Raw genomic sequence first — 16,892 nt, 5'->3', positions numbered from 1 at the left:
ATACGTACAACCATACGTATTTACGATACGTACGAGATGGTTGTTGGCGTATGTTGGCGACGTTGGTGTCTAGCGATTCGCGTGCGCAATTACGAATCGCGACATTCGGAATCGACGGCTGAATTAAACGTCCCTTTATTGCCACGGCAGACACGTATCGACATACCCGTCGGGTTCCGTGAAAGCCGCGTAACGATTTATCGTAAATGTCGATGCGTGCAGCTTCTGCATCACTTTTTTTTCGTTCGAACGAGAGAGACAAAGAAAGAGAGAAAGAACGAGAGTGAGAGCGAGAGCGAGAGCGAGATAGATAAAAAGACAGAGAGATATAGAAAGATAGAGAATGATAGAGAGATAAAGAGACAAATATAGAAAGAGAGAGTGAGAAAGAAAATGTTACAGTGTTTCGATCATCGATGTCAAGGTGAGATTGTACGAGCGTTACCGGAGTATGCTCTTTCATAAATTTTCCTCTATCGTAAATAAGAAATTTACGATCGAACGAAAGTACGGTAAGGTAATTCGTTTCTCTCGCGATGTTATATAAATCTATCTACGTATAGCTTGATATCCCTATATCCTGTCCTTGTAAATGGGCGCGTTATTGTTAAGATCATGGTTTTCCGATCGAACGAGATATCTCGGATCTACTACCTCTGTCGTATTCTTCTCTTAAAGGACTAAACGGAATTTCTACGGGAGTAAACGATTTATAAACTTTCGATACGTTCGATAGAATTTTCATTTTCAAGGACGAGAACTTGTAAATATCAATGTGTTTATTGTTTCGTTGATAGAGATTAATAACAAACGTTGGATCGATACTGACTTTTCATTATTATTATTATTATTATTATTATTATTATTATTATTATTATTATTATTATTATTATTATTATTATTTTCGTTGTTCTCGTTATCGTTGTAGTATTATATTAAACGTTGTTATTCCGTGAAAAGATGGCACGTTATCATAACGCTTATACGATTACTATTAATTATCATTTTATCGTAATGACGTGTTATCGATCGTAAAAAGAATTATTAGCGTTAGAAAAATGTTTAACGTTCCTAAAACTCTACTCGATTATTATCGTCATTGTTATCTTTATTAGTGTTATTAGAAATAATTACTAGATCTGATGAAAATTGAAATTAAAAAAAAAAAGAAAAGGAAAAGAAAAATGCGATAGAAACGAAAGTGGAAAAAATGAATGAAGGAAAAAAAATAGGAAAAAGAAAAATGGAAATTTAAAACGAACGAAGAGATATAAAAATAGAATAAGAGACTTCCGTTCTCTAAAGGGACAACGGAGCCGATCAGCGTTAGGTTTCTTTTTTGGTTGGAGACACGCGATTTCCTTAAGTGGAAGAAGTAAAGCCCAAGGGGAAAGACGAAACGATACTTTGGCAGCTGCTGTCGTTGAAACTCGAAACTGAAATGAGTCACGCGTCGACAGGTGACAGTTTACTTTTCTTTCTTACCTTTATATGTTCTTTTTTTTTTCCACTTAATATTCGTTTTATTGCTCCTATTTCTTTATTTTCTTTTTGATACGAACCTCTAAGATTTCTAGACTACTTTTAAACAAATCATATAATCTTCCTTAAGAGAATATTTATTTCGCATTGCAAAAAGTAGACGGGTAATTCGTAAAGAAACTAAAATCAATCTAAAGAATCTCAAAAAAGAGTAACTGGTTTCTTTCTTTTCTTTTTGTTTTTTTTTTGTTTTTTTTTTTTTTTTTTTTTTTTTTAATATATAATTATTACATTCGTATTAATCTATGCATAGAAATTTGTGTATATATAATAAATAAATAAATATTATATAATATTATTCGTATGATTATAGTTGATATAATATATGTGTATATAAAATAAAAATCACTTAAAAACTTTTATTCGGTTCTGTATCCTTTTTTTTTTTTTGAAGAAGAAGAAGAAGAAGAAGAAGAAGATTAACGTAGAAAAGGGAAAAAAAATAAATAAACAAATAAAGTTAAGTTACAAATAATTCACACGCTGTGATCGAGAAAAGAAGATTGAAATAGAAAAAAAAAGAAGAAGAAGAAGAAGGAAACGAATAAACAAACAAACAAATAAAAGAAGAAGATTCGATTAACCTCAAGACGAAAGCGAGGTAATATACTTTCAAGATGTCGACGCTAATCCGAACTTTCCTTCTCGCTGATACTACGTCCGAGAACAAAATGGTGAATATAATGTTCATATCCGTATACTCTCATTATAAAATTATTATTATCAGACGAATGCAATATAACCTCGGCTGGCAGTCTCCTTGGCTATTATGTCTAAACGAAAATCTCGTAATTCGTCGTCTCTCTATTTCAACCTGCTGACGACTAACAGAACAAAGATAAAAAGAGAGAGAGAGAGAGAGAGAAATAGAAATAGAGATAGAGATAGAGAGAAAGAGAGAAAGAGAAACGAAAGAAAAATATACTGACGACGTGTACAGTTTCACAATATTTATGAACGTTCGGGAACATTTGTGTAAAATTGTTTTAGCCTTATATGATTAGACGAAAATTCTCATCATCCTTATAAAGAGAGTTTTTAAATTATTCTCTGTCAGACGAGGTGACTCCACCTATTCTCAAAGAGAGAAAGAAAGAGAGAGAGAGAAAGAGAGATTTTATGATCGGGCCGGTAAATAACGAAGGCTTTCTAATTTAGTAGACAAACAAGCTTCTGCTTGGATAATTTACGCGAATGCCATCGTTGAAATAAACATTCGATATTTTCGCTAAAAAAAAAAAAAAAAAAAAAGAAAGAAAGAAAAAAAGAAAGAAAAAGGAAAAAAGAGAAAGAGATAGATAGGTTGACTTTTAATAAAATGAAATTTTATGAATTAAAAAAAAAAAAACCTTTTTTTTTTTTTTTTTGTATACGTGTATGACTACATCCGACGCACGTACGTAAACGTACACGTACACGTACACGTAGTATATAAATATATAAACGCTATCCTACATACGTGTAATATATATAATATATCACGCGTCGTTACGCGACGAAACGATTTTTCAAATATTCCCCCATTTTCCCGTCCAGAAGTGTATTATGTATTTTAATAAAGCTCGAGGTAAAAAAATATAAAAAAAATAAAAAAGAGAGAGAGAGAAAGAGTCTCTGCTCTCACGAGCTCTACTACGAGATAATGGAAAAATTCGATTGGCCCTTTTCAACTACGTCGGCTTTCGCCAACGATTAGAACGGAAGCACTGAAAAACTCACGTCGTCGGCTCTTTTAAAAATGAAATTTCCCTTACCAAGGAACGTACGTACGTACGTACGTACGTACGTACGTTCGTAGTTACGTACCTACGTATGTACCGTAGTTACCTACCTACGAACGAATGAACGGTGGTCTCGGGACAACCAGCAAATAATTTACTCCGCCGATGAAAGGAAATCTTTTTCCCGAAGATTAACCCGATTTCTCGTCGTTTCTCCGTAGAGTAGAAAAAAAAAGAAAGCAAAAAGAAAAAAAAAAAAAAAAAAAAGACTGCACCGCGGAAAAATAGTGGCATTTTTCGTTTGCTATCAACGATGACGACGACGACGACGACGATGACGATGACGATGACGATGACGATGACGATGACGAGGACCTTTGGACTCCTTCAAGTGGTACTTGAGTTTCGTTAGATGAAAAAAAAAATTAATGAAAAAGAAAATGATTTTTTTTTTTTCTTTTTCTTTTTTTTTCTCGTTCTCAATTCTTTTCCCACGAAGAAATTTATCCTGCTTGACTTTTCATGTATATATATACACATAGCAACACATACGTATATATGTATGTATGTATGTATTATACATATCTATAATACTTTTTCGATTTTCTTTTCGGCGAACGAGAGAAACGATATCAAAAGAAAATTTTTCTAATTACTCGTAGCACGTAATTAAGACAGCAAAAGGATCTCTCTCTCTCTCTCTCTCTCTCTCTCTCTCTCTCTCTCTTTCTCTTTCTCTCTCTTTTTCTCTCTCTCTCTCTCTCCCACGAGATAAAAATCTCGAATTTTATAGCGAGAGTATTAGTGGTGTGCCTTGGGAAAAATCATATCTTCGCGTTCTTTCTTGTTTTTTTCTTTTTCTTCTTTTTTGTACCCTTCTCTTTATTTTAAAAGAACTTCAATTTTTTTTCTCATCGTAGCCTACACACGTATATGTATATAAGTATGTATATGCATATGTGTATGTACATACCATACTCGCGAGACCTACTTCATACAATTTTTCCTTCTTTCCATATTCTCCATATCTGCGAGCGAATAATTATAAAAAATAGAACAAAGCTTCTCGGCCCTTCGACATTTCCATTATTTAATATATTCCAAACCTCCCTCTCTCTCTCTCTCTCTCTCTCTCTCTCTCTCTCTCTCTCTCTCTCTCTCTCTCTCTCTCTCTTTCTCTCTCTGTGTCTTCCACTCTCTTTTTTTATCACTAGGTCGTTCTCAAAAGCGGTTTATACGGTAACAACTCACTATTCTTGCCAACGGTTATTGTTTTCTCCTACTCAATTATTCGTTGTGGTCAAGCTCCCTTGAGAAAAATGAAAAAAAATGAAAGAGAAAGAGAGAGGAGAGGGGGAGAGAGAGAGAGAGAGAGAGAGAGAGGATAAAGCGGTTCCTTCCCATAAAAATAATTTCGCAAGTGGAAACGAGAGAAAACAAAAATAAAAGAAAAAAAAAAAAAAGAAGAAGAAGACGAAGAAAGTCACGTGCAAAAGAGAAAACAAATAAATAAGTGAAAAATTCGATTGAAGGTATGAATGTACGCGTAGATATTTTTTTGGGAGGAGAAAAAAGAAGAAAGAGGTAAAAAAAGAAAAAAAGAATTCGATTGAAAAACACAATGTACGTGTATATGAATGAATAGACGAATAAATATGCACGTGTATTTTCGCTTACGAGGTATTGCAAAAACAGCCAAAAAAAAGTAAAAAAAAAAAAAAAAGAAATAAAAAATAAAAAAAAACGAGTGAAGGAAAATAATAAAGAAAATAAACAGTGTGATTTAAAGAAATAAAAAATACATCTGTCAAATACGAAATATTGTATCAATTTTTCTTTTTTTTTTTTTCTTTTTTGTAAAATTTTGTAAATTTTTTTTTTTTTTTTTTTTTTTTTTTTGTAAAAAATTGTAACAAATTTCTCTGCATTCGAGATGAAATTAAACGTAAGTACGGATGAAAAAGGTGAATTAGAAAAATAAAGTAAAGCGAATAAAGAAAATAAAAAAAGAAAGAAGGAAGGAAGGAAGAAAGAAAGAAACGAAGGAACGAAGAATGGAAGGATGGAAAGAAAGAACGAAGAAAAGAAAAACAAGAGAAAAGTCGACAACGAGCGGCCAATAGCAAGCAGCAGCAGTAGTAGCAGCAGCAGCAATAGCAATAGCAGGAGCAACCTTTCATGGACGTAACGCATGAAGCCGAGAACGCACAGTGGTTTTCTCTGCTAGACGGTCGAACGAGTACCTGCCAAGTACACGCCCTTTATCCCTTTTTTCTCTACCATATAGAGCTCGTACAAAGGATAAGAAGGAAAAGAAACGAAAAGAAGAAGAGGGAAAACGTGTAAACCAGAAAAGCGAAAAGAAAGAGAAAGAATGAAGAAAGAGAGAGAGAGAGAGAGAGAGAGAGAGAGAGAGAGAGAGAGAGAAATCTTTGACGAAAGCAACCATCGTAAAAGACCATTTTTTTTCGCCATTCGAAACTTTTTAATTGCAAGCCTCGACCGGGACCGAAGCGAAGCCATCCAATTTGCGCGAATAGGTTTTTCCTCGAACGTGACGCACGACCCCGACCCCAACCACCCCTTCTCTTTACCCAGCAACCACCCTCCGCCATCGTCACCACCGCCACCACCCCTTTTTTTCTTCCTCTTTCTCACTCTTTCTCGCCCCTCTACAGGTTGGTTTGGTCTCCACCGATGACGAACCAAACCCTTCTCTTCCTCCTCCTCCTCCTCCTCCTCCTCCTCCCTCTCCCCTCTTTCTCCCTCTTCCCACCCACCGACATTTCCCAGTATCCTTTTGTGACCGTAAAAATTGAATCCGAGCTAGCGTATGCACGAGTACGTACTACACGATTTCATCTCTATTTATCTAGCTCTACGTCTCTCTCTCTCTCTCTCTCTCTCTCTCTCTCTCTCTCTCTCTCTCTCTCTCTCTCTCTCTCTCTCTCTCTCTCTCTCTCTCTCTCTGTACATATATACATATATGTATACTAATGTATGGGTGTGTCTATATATATGTATATGTATATGTATATATCTATCTTTAAATCCGTCTATATTTTCAGAACTCTCTATCTCATTCGCGAACGTTGAATTTTGCACGTAGAATTTTGTCGTTAGTTACAACCCCATTGTCCGACGAAGAGCACTATGTATGCCATCGACAAAGGTTACTAAATTTTTCCTCTTTTTTCTTTATATATATGTAATATATGTAGTATATATATATATATATATATATATATATATATATATATATATATATTATTGCATTAGATACTATGCTATTTTATATTGTACTTATTTTTAATGATATTTTGTAAAGACTGGTGTATCATTTATTTTCGATAAACAGAATTTGTCAAAAAAAAAAAAAAAAAAAAAAACTACTCGAAATACGTATATGTATGTTAGTATATATATGTATACATATTAATTTCTCCATTCGAAAGTGTGTCGACGATATTTCAAATACGCGTTACGAACGACGCCACTATTTTTTTTTCTCCACCAGACGTCGAATAATTTATTATTTAATTTTCACGATCTCGTAGGACCTTCATTCGAGATGAAAGAAACGAAAATACGACTGGGAGATAAAGTCAAATTTACGATAAAAATATCGTCGCCACGCGCCTCTCTGAAAGACTATTACTCGTTCATCCTGTCGCCGCTAAAAATTTGTCTTATCGTGAGAGATAAAGAAAGAGAGATAGCTATTTCGCATCGTTCTCGTTTTATTTAACCCATCGTAATTTCTAATACATATATTCCTAAAATATTTTCCTACCGTATGATTCCGTCGAATGATATATACGATCGAGTCTTTGCGAGTCAATACGCTTTCGAGAAGATAAGACCAGACGAGAATATAAACTCGCAATAAGCCTCCCTGGTTAGTGCTCTGTTATTTTATCACCCTATTGCCCTGTATATACATATATACATACATACATACATATATATATATATTTATACGTACATATATATGTATGTATACATCTATACAATTCATAAGATAACACGTTATTCGACTTGTAAATATAATACAACGTAAAAGCATATGTACATACACACACACACACAATAAACCTATACGCACTCTCGTATATATATATATATATATATATATATATATATATATATATATATACATATACATATACATAGATACATAGATAGATATGTAGACTAGGCCGCGAGATAGAAATCATTCGGCCGTTTCTCGAGCTGCTCTCGTTGCTGAATCAGCGAGGAATAACCGTAAGTCGACACGTTATGATACTTTATGACCGTCTAACACGAACATACTAGAAGGAGATAGAACGAATTCTACTGATTCGAACGGGAACGAGTTGCTAGAATCAGAGTTAGAATGAAAATGAGATAGAAACAGAGAAAAAGACAAAGAGAGACATAGATAGCAGATCGTTAATCGATTTTTCTGAAAAGCAGGCATTCTCAGTGAAAGCTCGTCGTCGACTCTAACGAACGTAAATACATAGATAATTTCCATTCTCGTCGCCTTTAGACTCGTGCAAATAAATTCGAGCGCTCGTTCGTAGACGATATCGTTTGTTTACAGAAGCTTCTTCCGCCTCTCATTTCTCTTCCCCCTCTCTTCTCTCCCTCTCTCTCTCCCTCTCTCTCTCTCTCTCTCTCTCTGTCTCTCTCTCTCTCTGTCTGTCTGTCTCTGTCTGTCTGTCTATCTTACTTTCTGTTCCGTAATACCGGTATCAATTACGCTTATCGTTAAAAGGTACATTTAGTACTTCGAACCTTTTACCATTTCTGTTTACAGACTCCTCGATTTACTAATTCTCTTTCGTAGAAATATCGATGATAAAATACGTTGGTAAATAATAGAGAGAGAAAGAGAAAGGGAAACAGGAAAAAAAAAAGAAAATTATCATCCCCCTTCCCCCTCTCCTACCCATCCAATTGCCTTGCTTGCCATTATAAATATTTATTGGAAATCTATATATCATATTACGTTAATATGTAACACTCGTAAATAAATACGTGTTTATCTCTTTTGTAGAAAGAGAAAGAAAAGGGGGAGAAAGAGAGAAAAGATAGAGAAAGAGAGAGAGAGAGAGAGAAAGAGACAATGTAATTGGATCACTCCTCTCGGTCTTCATTCATGAGAAAGTCCAACCTATACGCAGCGTTTCATTCGATGAATGGAGTCGGCAAAAACGAGACACCTGTCGCGGCAGTTTTGGTTGTTACGTGTCAAGGTCTATAACCTTGAGATTTATTCTTTTTATATCTTTCTTTTTTCTTTTCGTTTCTTTTGCACGAAGTATATAACAAATTTATTTATTTGATTCATTATATTTTTATTACATATTTATATTATATATTATTAAAAAAAAAGAAAAAAAAAATTGAAGAGAAAAATATTGAATCGAGAGAAAGATGTAACGAAACATGTAGTGATATAATAATATTTTATAATTAATGCATACATACATACATATATACATACATGCATGCATGCATACATATATATATACCAGACTGGTTTTCATCTTTTAAAGAATATTAAGGTATTTAATAAGAAACAGTTGTCGGTCTTTTTCCTTCTTTCTTTCTTTTATTTTCTGTCTCTCTGTCTCTTTCTCTCCTTCTCTATTTCTTTTTCGGGTGCCACGTCAGCGGAATTTCTCGGAGCATCTTTTCTCTCAAAGAATGACGACGGTGCGAAAGGAGGTTTCCCTAGTCCGTCTCATCCTCCTCCCCCCGCTTAAAAATAGACACCCCGCGCGCTTTCGTTTTCGTTTTCTGCATTCCGCGGAAGTTTGCTAAAAGACACGCTCACTCTAGTCGCTGTTGTCTCTCTCTCTCTCTCTCTCTCTCTCTCTCTCTCTCTCTCTCTCTCTCTCTCTCTCTCTCTCTCTCTTTCTCTTTCTTCAGACGAGGACAAATTATTTCCGATTCGGCGGGAATCCTTTTCCCTAACGAAGCGTCCTGTGTCTTAATATTTACGAGAAAAGATATCTCGAGGGTAACTCTTAACGGAATCTCAAGTGAGAAAGTAAGGGAGAATAATTCAAAATAAAAACGAAAGAAGAAAGAAAAAAGACAAAGAGGAAAAAAAAAAAATAATAAGAAATAACCGAATGAATAAAGAACAAAATTCCATCGAAATTTCTTTGCCAGCAAATCTTCCATTTTCATCCTGTTCTAAATATTCTTTAAAAAACAAAAAAAGGAGAATAGAAAGAAAGAAGGAAAGAAAGAGAAGAAAAAAGGAAAAAAGAAAAAGGAAAAGAACGAAAGCAAAAAAAAAAAAAACATGAGAAAAATCTCGTCCTTAGTAATCTAGAAAAATGATATTCCTTAGAGTGTTAGACTCTACGTCACCGAGATTTATTCATATTTTCGAAACCAAACAGGCTCCTTCGTCTTCCTTTCTTTATAGTATCTCTCTGTTACTCTTTCTCTCTCTCTCTCTCTCTCTTTCTCTCTCTCTGTCTCTGTCTATCTATCTATCTTTCACTTGGTGCTCTTCATCTAACGGTGAGAAAGTATGCGACGGACACAAAGGATCTTTTCACGTTGGAAAGGGTGAGAAAAATGTGGAAGCTCGAAGAGAATGCGTGAAGAAAGAGAAAGAGAGACAGAGAGACAGAGATAAAGATAGAGAGAGAGAGAGAGAGAGAGAGAGAGAGAGAGAGAGAGAGAGAGAGAACGCGGATAAGGAAGACCATAAAGGAGATAAAGATTGTTTGCTCTGGTCTGTGAGATAACGTTCTCTTTTTTTCTCGTAACTCGGCTCGTTTTCAAAGTTTCACTAGACCAAAGGACCCTACTACTACTATCCATTCCTTTCGATCCTTACCAACTCGCTTTTCTTTTTCTTGTTTATCTTCTACTCCTTTTCTCTTTATTTACTTTTCTCTCGTTTTCACTCTCACTATCTTTCTATCTTTCTATCACCCCCGTTAGTTTTGAGGGGAACCCTGAGATAGATAACCTTCGAAAATTCCAATCGAAAAAATTATTCTTCGAATAAATACGTTGAAAGATTTCCGTACAGGGAGAAGACTAGGAAAAATCAATAAATTGATTATCGATAAATATCGAAGAAGATAAAGATAATTCCAATGATAATTTTACTCTAGAAAAAAGAGAGACAGGCATACAGATAAATAGACAGAGAGAAGAAGGAGAAAGATAGACGAAGAAAAATATAATTGAAGAAAAACGGAATCGACGAAATGAAAAAAAAAAAAGAAAGAAAGAAAGAAGGAAGGAAAAGAAATAAAAAAATACTCCTATCGTAAATAGAGAAAAAGAGAAAGAGAAATATATATATATATAATACATATATATATATATATATATATAGACGAAGAGAGATAGAAAAAGAAAATGATAGAAAGAAGAAGCTTGCTCGAAAGCAATTAGGGCAAAGAGAAAGGAAAAAGGAAGGAAGGAAGGAAAAGAAAGTTCGAGGTTATCGTGTAAAATACAATAGCTTCCGTTATCGGCTAGTAGTAGACCTACGCAGATAATAATACCGCGTTGCGGAAACGTCGAATATAACTTGTACTCGTAAATGTCGTATCGTGTTGTGTCATGTCGTGTCGTGTCGTGTCGTGTCGCGTTTTCAAAGAACCTTACGTGGGGTTTAACCTTTTTAAAAATCGTAAAACGCAAGGGAGAAAGAAGACGGATAGAGATAGATAAAGAAAGAAAAAAAGAGAGAAAAAGAGAATGATCGTGTCGAAAAAGAATTCCCCACGTGCACCTGCGACCTTTCTTCTCTTGCTCTTTTCTTTTTTTAACATACGTCGGAAATACGTAATAAGAAAGAAAGAGAAACAGATAGAGAAACAGATAGAGAAAGAAAGAGAGAGAGAGAGAGAGTAGAATCGTAACACGTTCGAGAATCGATCCTTCGTCGTCGTTCGAGAAACGTCGGTTTCGCACGAATTGAACTAACTATGTATGTATGTATGTATGTATGTATGTATCTATGTATACACGTATATACGTACGTATCTATGTAAGTAGGTGTACATAAACTAAACGAAAAGGAAAGTGCACGCGTGCGAAACGGAGTCTCTCTCTCTCTCTCTCTCTCTCTCCCTTCCTTTCTTTTTCCGTGCTCTCTTCTCGAATGAATCTGCTCGAGAACGGCCTTCCTCTTCCCTCTTCTTCCCTCTTCTTCTCACCCCTCTTCACTACTCTTCTACTCTTGCCTCTTCTTTACTCTAACCTCTTTCTCTTTCCTATATCCTCTCTGTACTATTTACATGTACCTACCTACCTACCTACCTACCTACCTACCACCTATATACCTATCTACGTTACGTACTACCTATCGTATGTGTACATGTATATGTTTGTGTGTGTGTCTCTCTCTCTTTCTCTCTCTGTATGTGTATTTCAACATCTCTTCCGTACTCTTCGATGCCACCTGTTACGTAAATACAGACGTGCACTGCCCTCGAACCCCCCTTCTACCTCCCCTTCCCCCTTCCCCCATCTCCTCCTCCTCCTCCTACCTCACCCCCTCATACGTACTACGACTGCGAATTGATTTACGCCGTAATAGACTGTAATGGACGATCTCTTTGCGGTCTCCTCACGGATTTTCTTTTTTTCTTCTTTGTTTTCTCTGTATCTCTTTCTCTTTCTCCTTCCTTTCTCTCTTTCTCTCTTTCTCTGTATATTTCTCTATCTATCTATCTATCTCTCTTCGCGATTAGATTTGACCTTCTTCCTTTACTTTTCTTGTCTTCTTCGTTTCTTTAATCTTCCATTTGTCTATTTATAATTTTTTCTCTTTCAACACGACTAAGTCTACGACGTCACGATAATTATTATTTCTCTTAGGTTCTATTGCATACGATGGAATTTTAAATAATTTGTCTAATTATTTCGATGTACGATGAATTTTTGTTGAGCTAATTATTTCTATGTTCTATGATACGGACGCTTGGTCAATTGGTAAGATCGGTTCGTAATTATATACATACATACATATATATATATATATATATATATATATATATGTATATATGTACGTATATGCATATATTTTAAGGACGATTTGTTTCAATAAGAATGAATAAAAGAAAAGGCTCGTATGAATTTCATCGAATGATTGTACGTATGTACGTATCCAACTACGAATTATAAAAAAGAGAAAGAGAAGGAGAAAGAGAGACAGACAGAGAGAGAGAGAGAGAGAGAGAGAGATAAGATTGGTATGTTAACTCTCTATGCATAATTCATACTATGTTATGAGCAGACTGAAGAGGAACGTAGGAATTTCGTGTCGTTATGTGAACACAATCGTTAGCTATCGTGAGCAATCGTTCGAATAAGACGAGCTTGTAATACAATTCGTCGAACGAATTGCTATCGTTAATATAACGCTAACGGTGGTTATTACCTCTAATCTTGATTAGAAGGTCCGAGAAGAATGAATGAATGATCCGATTAATAATGGACTAGGTTTTTGCGAGTCCATCGTATAAATTATTCACATAGGTAGTATTATGAATATTTATGACAAAAATAACAACGATAAAAAAGAAGAGAAATATTGTCGCGAGAAAGGTCGCGTTTCGTTAAAAGCGAATCGATAATAATAATTATTTCACGAATGTAATCGTACGATGTAAACACGGATAAACGTGTGCGTAAAAAATAATCCGAGGATCGATTAAGGGTTGACCCATTTTTCGTTCGCTTATTTAACGCCCCGCCAAAAAAAAAAAAAAGAAGTCGAAAATATTCCTTTCTTGTAAAGTCGGTCGAGGGTAAAAAAAAAAAAGAAAAAAGGAGGGGAGAAAAAAGAAAAAGTAACGAATAAATAAAAGGCAGACGATATCGGTTCAACGTTAAAATTACTGTACATTAAAAATATATAGAAAAATCTCATTGGTCGTTACTCACCGTTGATATGCACTTGTGACTCGGCGAGATAAACTCCAAGCCGCGTTGTCCCTCGCCGGTGAAACACTTCTGTATATTGGTCATGAACTTCCTCCTTATGGCTTTGAGAGAATAAACGCAGAGAGCCGAGACGGGTTTAGGTACGTCGCTGCTCGTTACGTTGCCCTCAGCGAAAACGGCGAATAGGACATCGTCCTGCGCTGTTATACCAAGATCGCCGGCCAAAACGGAACCAGCTTTACCGACGTAAGCGGCCTGTACCAGATTATAGATCTTAACGTCGCTGGTACAGTTGATCGGTATCTCCGAATAAGAATAATAATGCTCGTCGTCGTGGCAAACGCGAACGAGCTTCGATATGTAGATCGCGGTATCGGTGTTTTTCATTTGGGTAGTCAGAAAATAACTGAAGCCGCCACTGCTGAATCCGTAGATGTAATTTATCGGATAACGTTCGCGCGAGAGCGAATTAACGTACATCCTTGTGCCGGTCGTGACCGCAGCTTCGGCTATGTTCAACATCTTGTCCTTGTCCAATGACCTCGAACTAACGGCAGGTACTTCCGATCTATAAGGTGAATTACCGGTGAAAGTAACCCCGACGTACATGACCTGCGATACCGGTGGATTTGGCGGTCCAGGGGCTATGAAAGCAACCGTAGAGGCCGTTGGATTGTTCGCGACTACTGCCTCGCGTACCTCCTGTACAACGTCCGAAATATTGTGAAGATTACGTACGGTACACATTCCTTGAAACAATATCCCGCATGATATTAAACGCGTCGTCGTATAATCTATCACCAGTGCCTTGTTCACGTTGTCCACCGGTTTCTTTTGAGTCTCCTGGGGACAGTCGATCATCGAGCAGACCGTCGAGTCACCTTGCGGTCCTGTCACAACCTTAACAACCGGATTTAAGTCCGGCGATAGTTGATACAAACGATTAACTGCACCAACGTAAACCCTACCGGTGTTTTTGTCAACCACTAAATGATTCATACGCTCGACTTCGCTGTCATGAAACCTCTGCACTATATCGGCCGGCGTTGAACCCGCGGACGGCAATCGCGGTACCAAGATCATCAAAATCGTCAAAAACAAACGTATCTGTTTACCCGACACTGATACCAACGATTCCATCGTCCTCGATGAAGTCGCCGTCGCGACGGCGACGACGACGCCGACATCGACACCGCCGCCCGGGAAGACTAGCATTCTATTCTACTATCTATTATATCCTGGCTACCGCGATCCTTCGCGAGCCTTATTTCTTCTCCTTCTTCTCCACCACGATCGCCACCACCGCCGCCACCACCACCACCACCACCACCACCACCACCGCCACCTCCTCCTCCTCCTCCTCCTCCTCCTCTTCCTCCTCCTCCTCCTCCGCTATACCCGGGGATTCTGGCGAGGAGGCGGCCTCCTCGAACCTCGCCCAGCCCTGAAACATCAAAAACTTCTCGTTAATATACATGTTTGTTTATATATATATATATATTCTTATATAGTTAATATATAAATAAGTATAATTATACATAGTTAGGTTGCGTGCATCTTTCACTGGAGAACGCGAAAGTTTTAACAAAGTTGCCTTATAATTCTTTCGACCATCTTGTAGAGGAATTTTTTTCATGTCCGACAGAAAAAAGTTAGTTACACGGTATTATCGTAGTAACTTTAATAATGTTTAGTTATTAAGTATTTTAATTTTATTGTGATTTGTTTTTCTCTTTTTTTTTTTTCTGTGAAAATATGAAATGAAAGGTATGCATAAATGAAGGTATACGTAAATATTCTTCGTATTAAATTTCATTTGATTCCTTTCTGGAATAGTATAATTCGATTATATCGAGTAAATTATAGAGCACACATATATATGTATATATATATGTATATATATCTATTGATAAATACGTTCTATATATTATAGATACCATATAGTATTTCTCATACTATTATAAATCTACGCGTTACAATGTATATACACATATGCGTTAGTTTGGATTACTCGTGTTCCACGATTATTCACGTCCGATCGTTAAGCTGGATTCCGGGTCATTAAAGCGAATCATCGGAAATATAATGTACATACTCGATTCCTACATATGTACAATGCCCATATATGTTTACGCATACATTCGATAAAATCGATCTTACGTATATTTATATGAAAAATAAAGTTTCTTCTTCGAGTCTCGTCTTTTCGACATTGTCATCATCATTTTTTTTTTTTTTTTTTTTATTGTAAACAAGAAACAAAAAGAAATGAAATAATTATTTATTTAATTTCTTCGTAGACGCGACACAAAATTATTTTACAGTGGATTACATATTCAAGTCATTAGAAAAAAATATGTTAAAAAAAATAGAATTTTTTATATCTATATATATATATATATATATATATATGTATGTGTATATCTACATATAGATATTATATTTTTTTAAACGAGAAATACAAAATTGGATTATAGAAAGAGGGAGGAATTTGTATCCTCTACAAACAAAAAATATTAAACCTCTGTCGCATTTCAAAAAAAAAAAAAAAAAAAGAAAGAGAGAAAGAGAAAAAGAAAAATAAAGAAAAGAAAAGAAAATAATACATACGTATTTGTACATATATACATTCTTCTTTAATGCACGACAAAAAACATTGTGCTACGGGGAGGATTAAATTTTAACCCTCAGAACGAAAAAAAAAAAAAAGAAACGTTAACCTACTATCGTGTCCCCCTCCAAAAAAAAAAAAAGAAAAGAAAAAAAAAGAAAAAATACATACATATATTTTTTATACATGAAAAAAAAAATTGTGCTACAGAGAGGATTAAATTTTAACCCTCAGAACTACAAAAAAAAAAAAAAAGAAAACAAAAAGAAAAGAAAAGAAACGTTAACCCACTATCCTGTCAAAAAAAAAAAAATATATATATATATAATACATAAGTATGTATATAAATGAGAAAAAAAAGAAAGAGAAAGACTGAGAGAAAAGGAAATAAAAGGAAGTTGAATCTTACTCGTTACACGAAACGCTTTTTTTTTTACCGTTCTCATAATGGCGAACGGATAGAAAGAGATTCAACCTCTTCCCCTCCCCCTCCCTCCTCTTCGACCCCATCGTGTGTGTTTGCTCCACTTTTCATGCGGGCATTTGTCCGTTAGAATTTAAGGAAGACGAGACGCGAGGAAGACAAGCGAAAAGAGATTCCGAACTAAGAGGAAAAAGTCGGTCGCGTCTCGTTCCTACACGCGAAAGTTACTTCGCGGATGCATGCGAGAAACTTTTCGCGTTAAAACGTTGAATTTTAAAGCTCACCTGTCACGACAATTTACCCGTACGATCTTTACAAATATCCGACAATTTCTCGTCTCGCATATACATATGTACTTACGTATAAGATACATATGTATATAAATACATGCGTAAGTACAGGGTGATCTCTGAAGATTCCAAGAGATGACATTCTGTTTTTTTTTGTTTTTTAATAAAACAAGATTGAAACAAGATTATTCTTTTTCAAGAAACTATTCCGAAGGTTAAATCTATCTTTTTCCGTCCGTCAACGAATTATAAAGTGAAACGAAAAAAATATTCGTAGACTTTGACAGTTTGACAATCTCCAGAAAGAAGAGAAGGAGAAAAAGAAAAGAAAAGGAAAATGGGGATAGATTAATTTTGATAAAACGAGACGATCGATGTTCGAA

At 35.6% G+C, this 16,892-nt stretch overlaps 1 protein-coding gene across 1 annotated transcript in view; it reads right to left on the bottom strand.

The window, feature by feature from the left end:
* LOC122637838 (plexin-A4) overlaps positions 1-14,513 on the bottom strand; it is a 225,779-nt gene extending 211,266 nt beyond the window's left edge. Inside the window, exon 1 of the mRNA XM_043830293.1 lies at positions 13,185-14,513. Coding sequence (XP_043686228.1) covers positions 13,185-14,399 — 1,215 coding nt within the window. The 5' untranslated portion in view covers positions 14,400-14,513. The remainder of the gene's footprint in view (positions 1-13,184) is intronic.
* Between the last annotated feature and the right edge of the window lie 2,379 nt (positions 14,514-16,892).

This window comes from Vespula pensylvanica, chromosome 2 (genome assembly GCF_014466175.1).
Source record: "Vespula pensylvanica isolate Volc-1 chromosome 2, ASM1446617v1, whole genome shotgun sequence".
Classification (NCBI taxonomy): domain Eukaryota; kingdom Metazoa; phylum Arthropoda; class Insecta; order Hymenoptera; family Vespidae; genus Vespula; species Vespula pensylvanica.
Note: the sequence above shows the minus strand (reverse complement) of the source record. Positions and strands in the feature narration are given on the sequence as shown.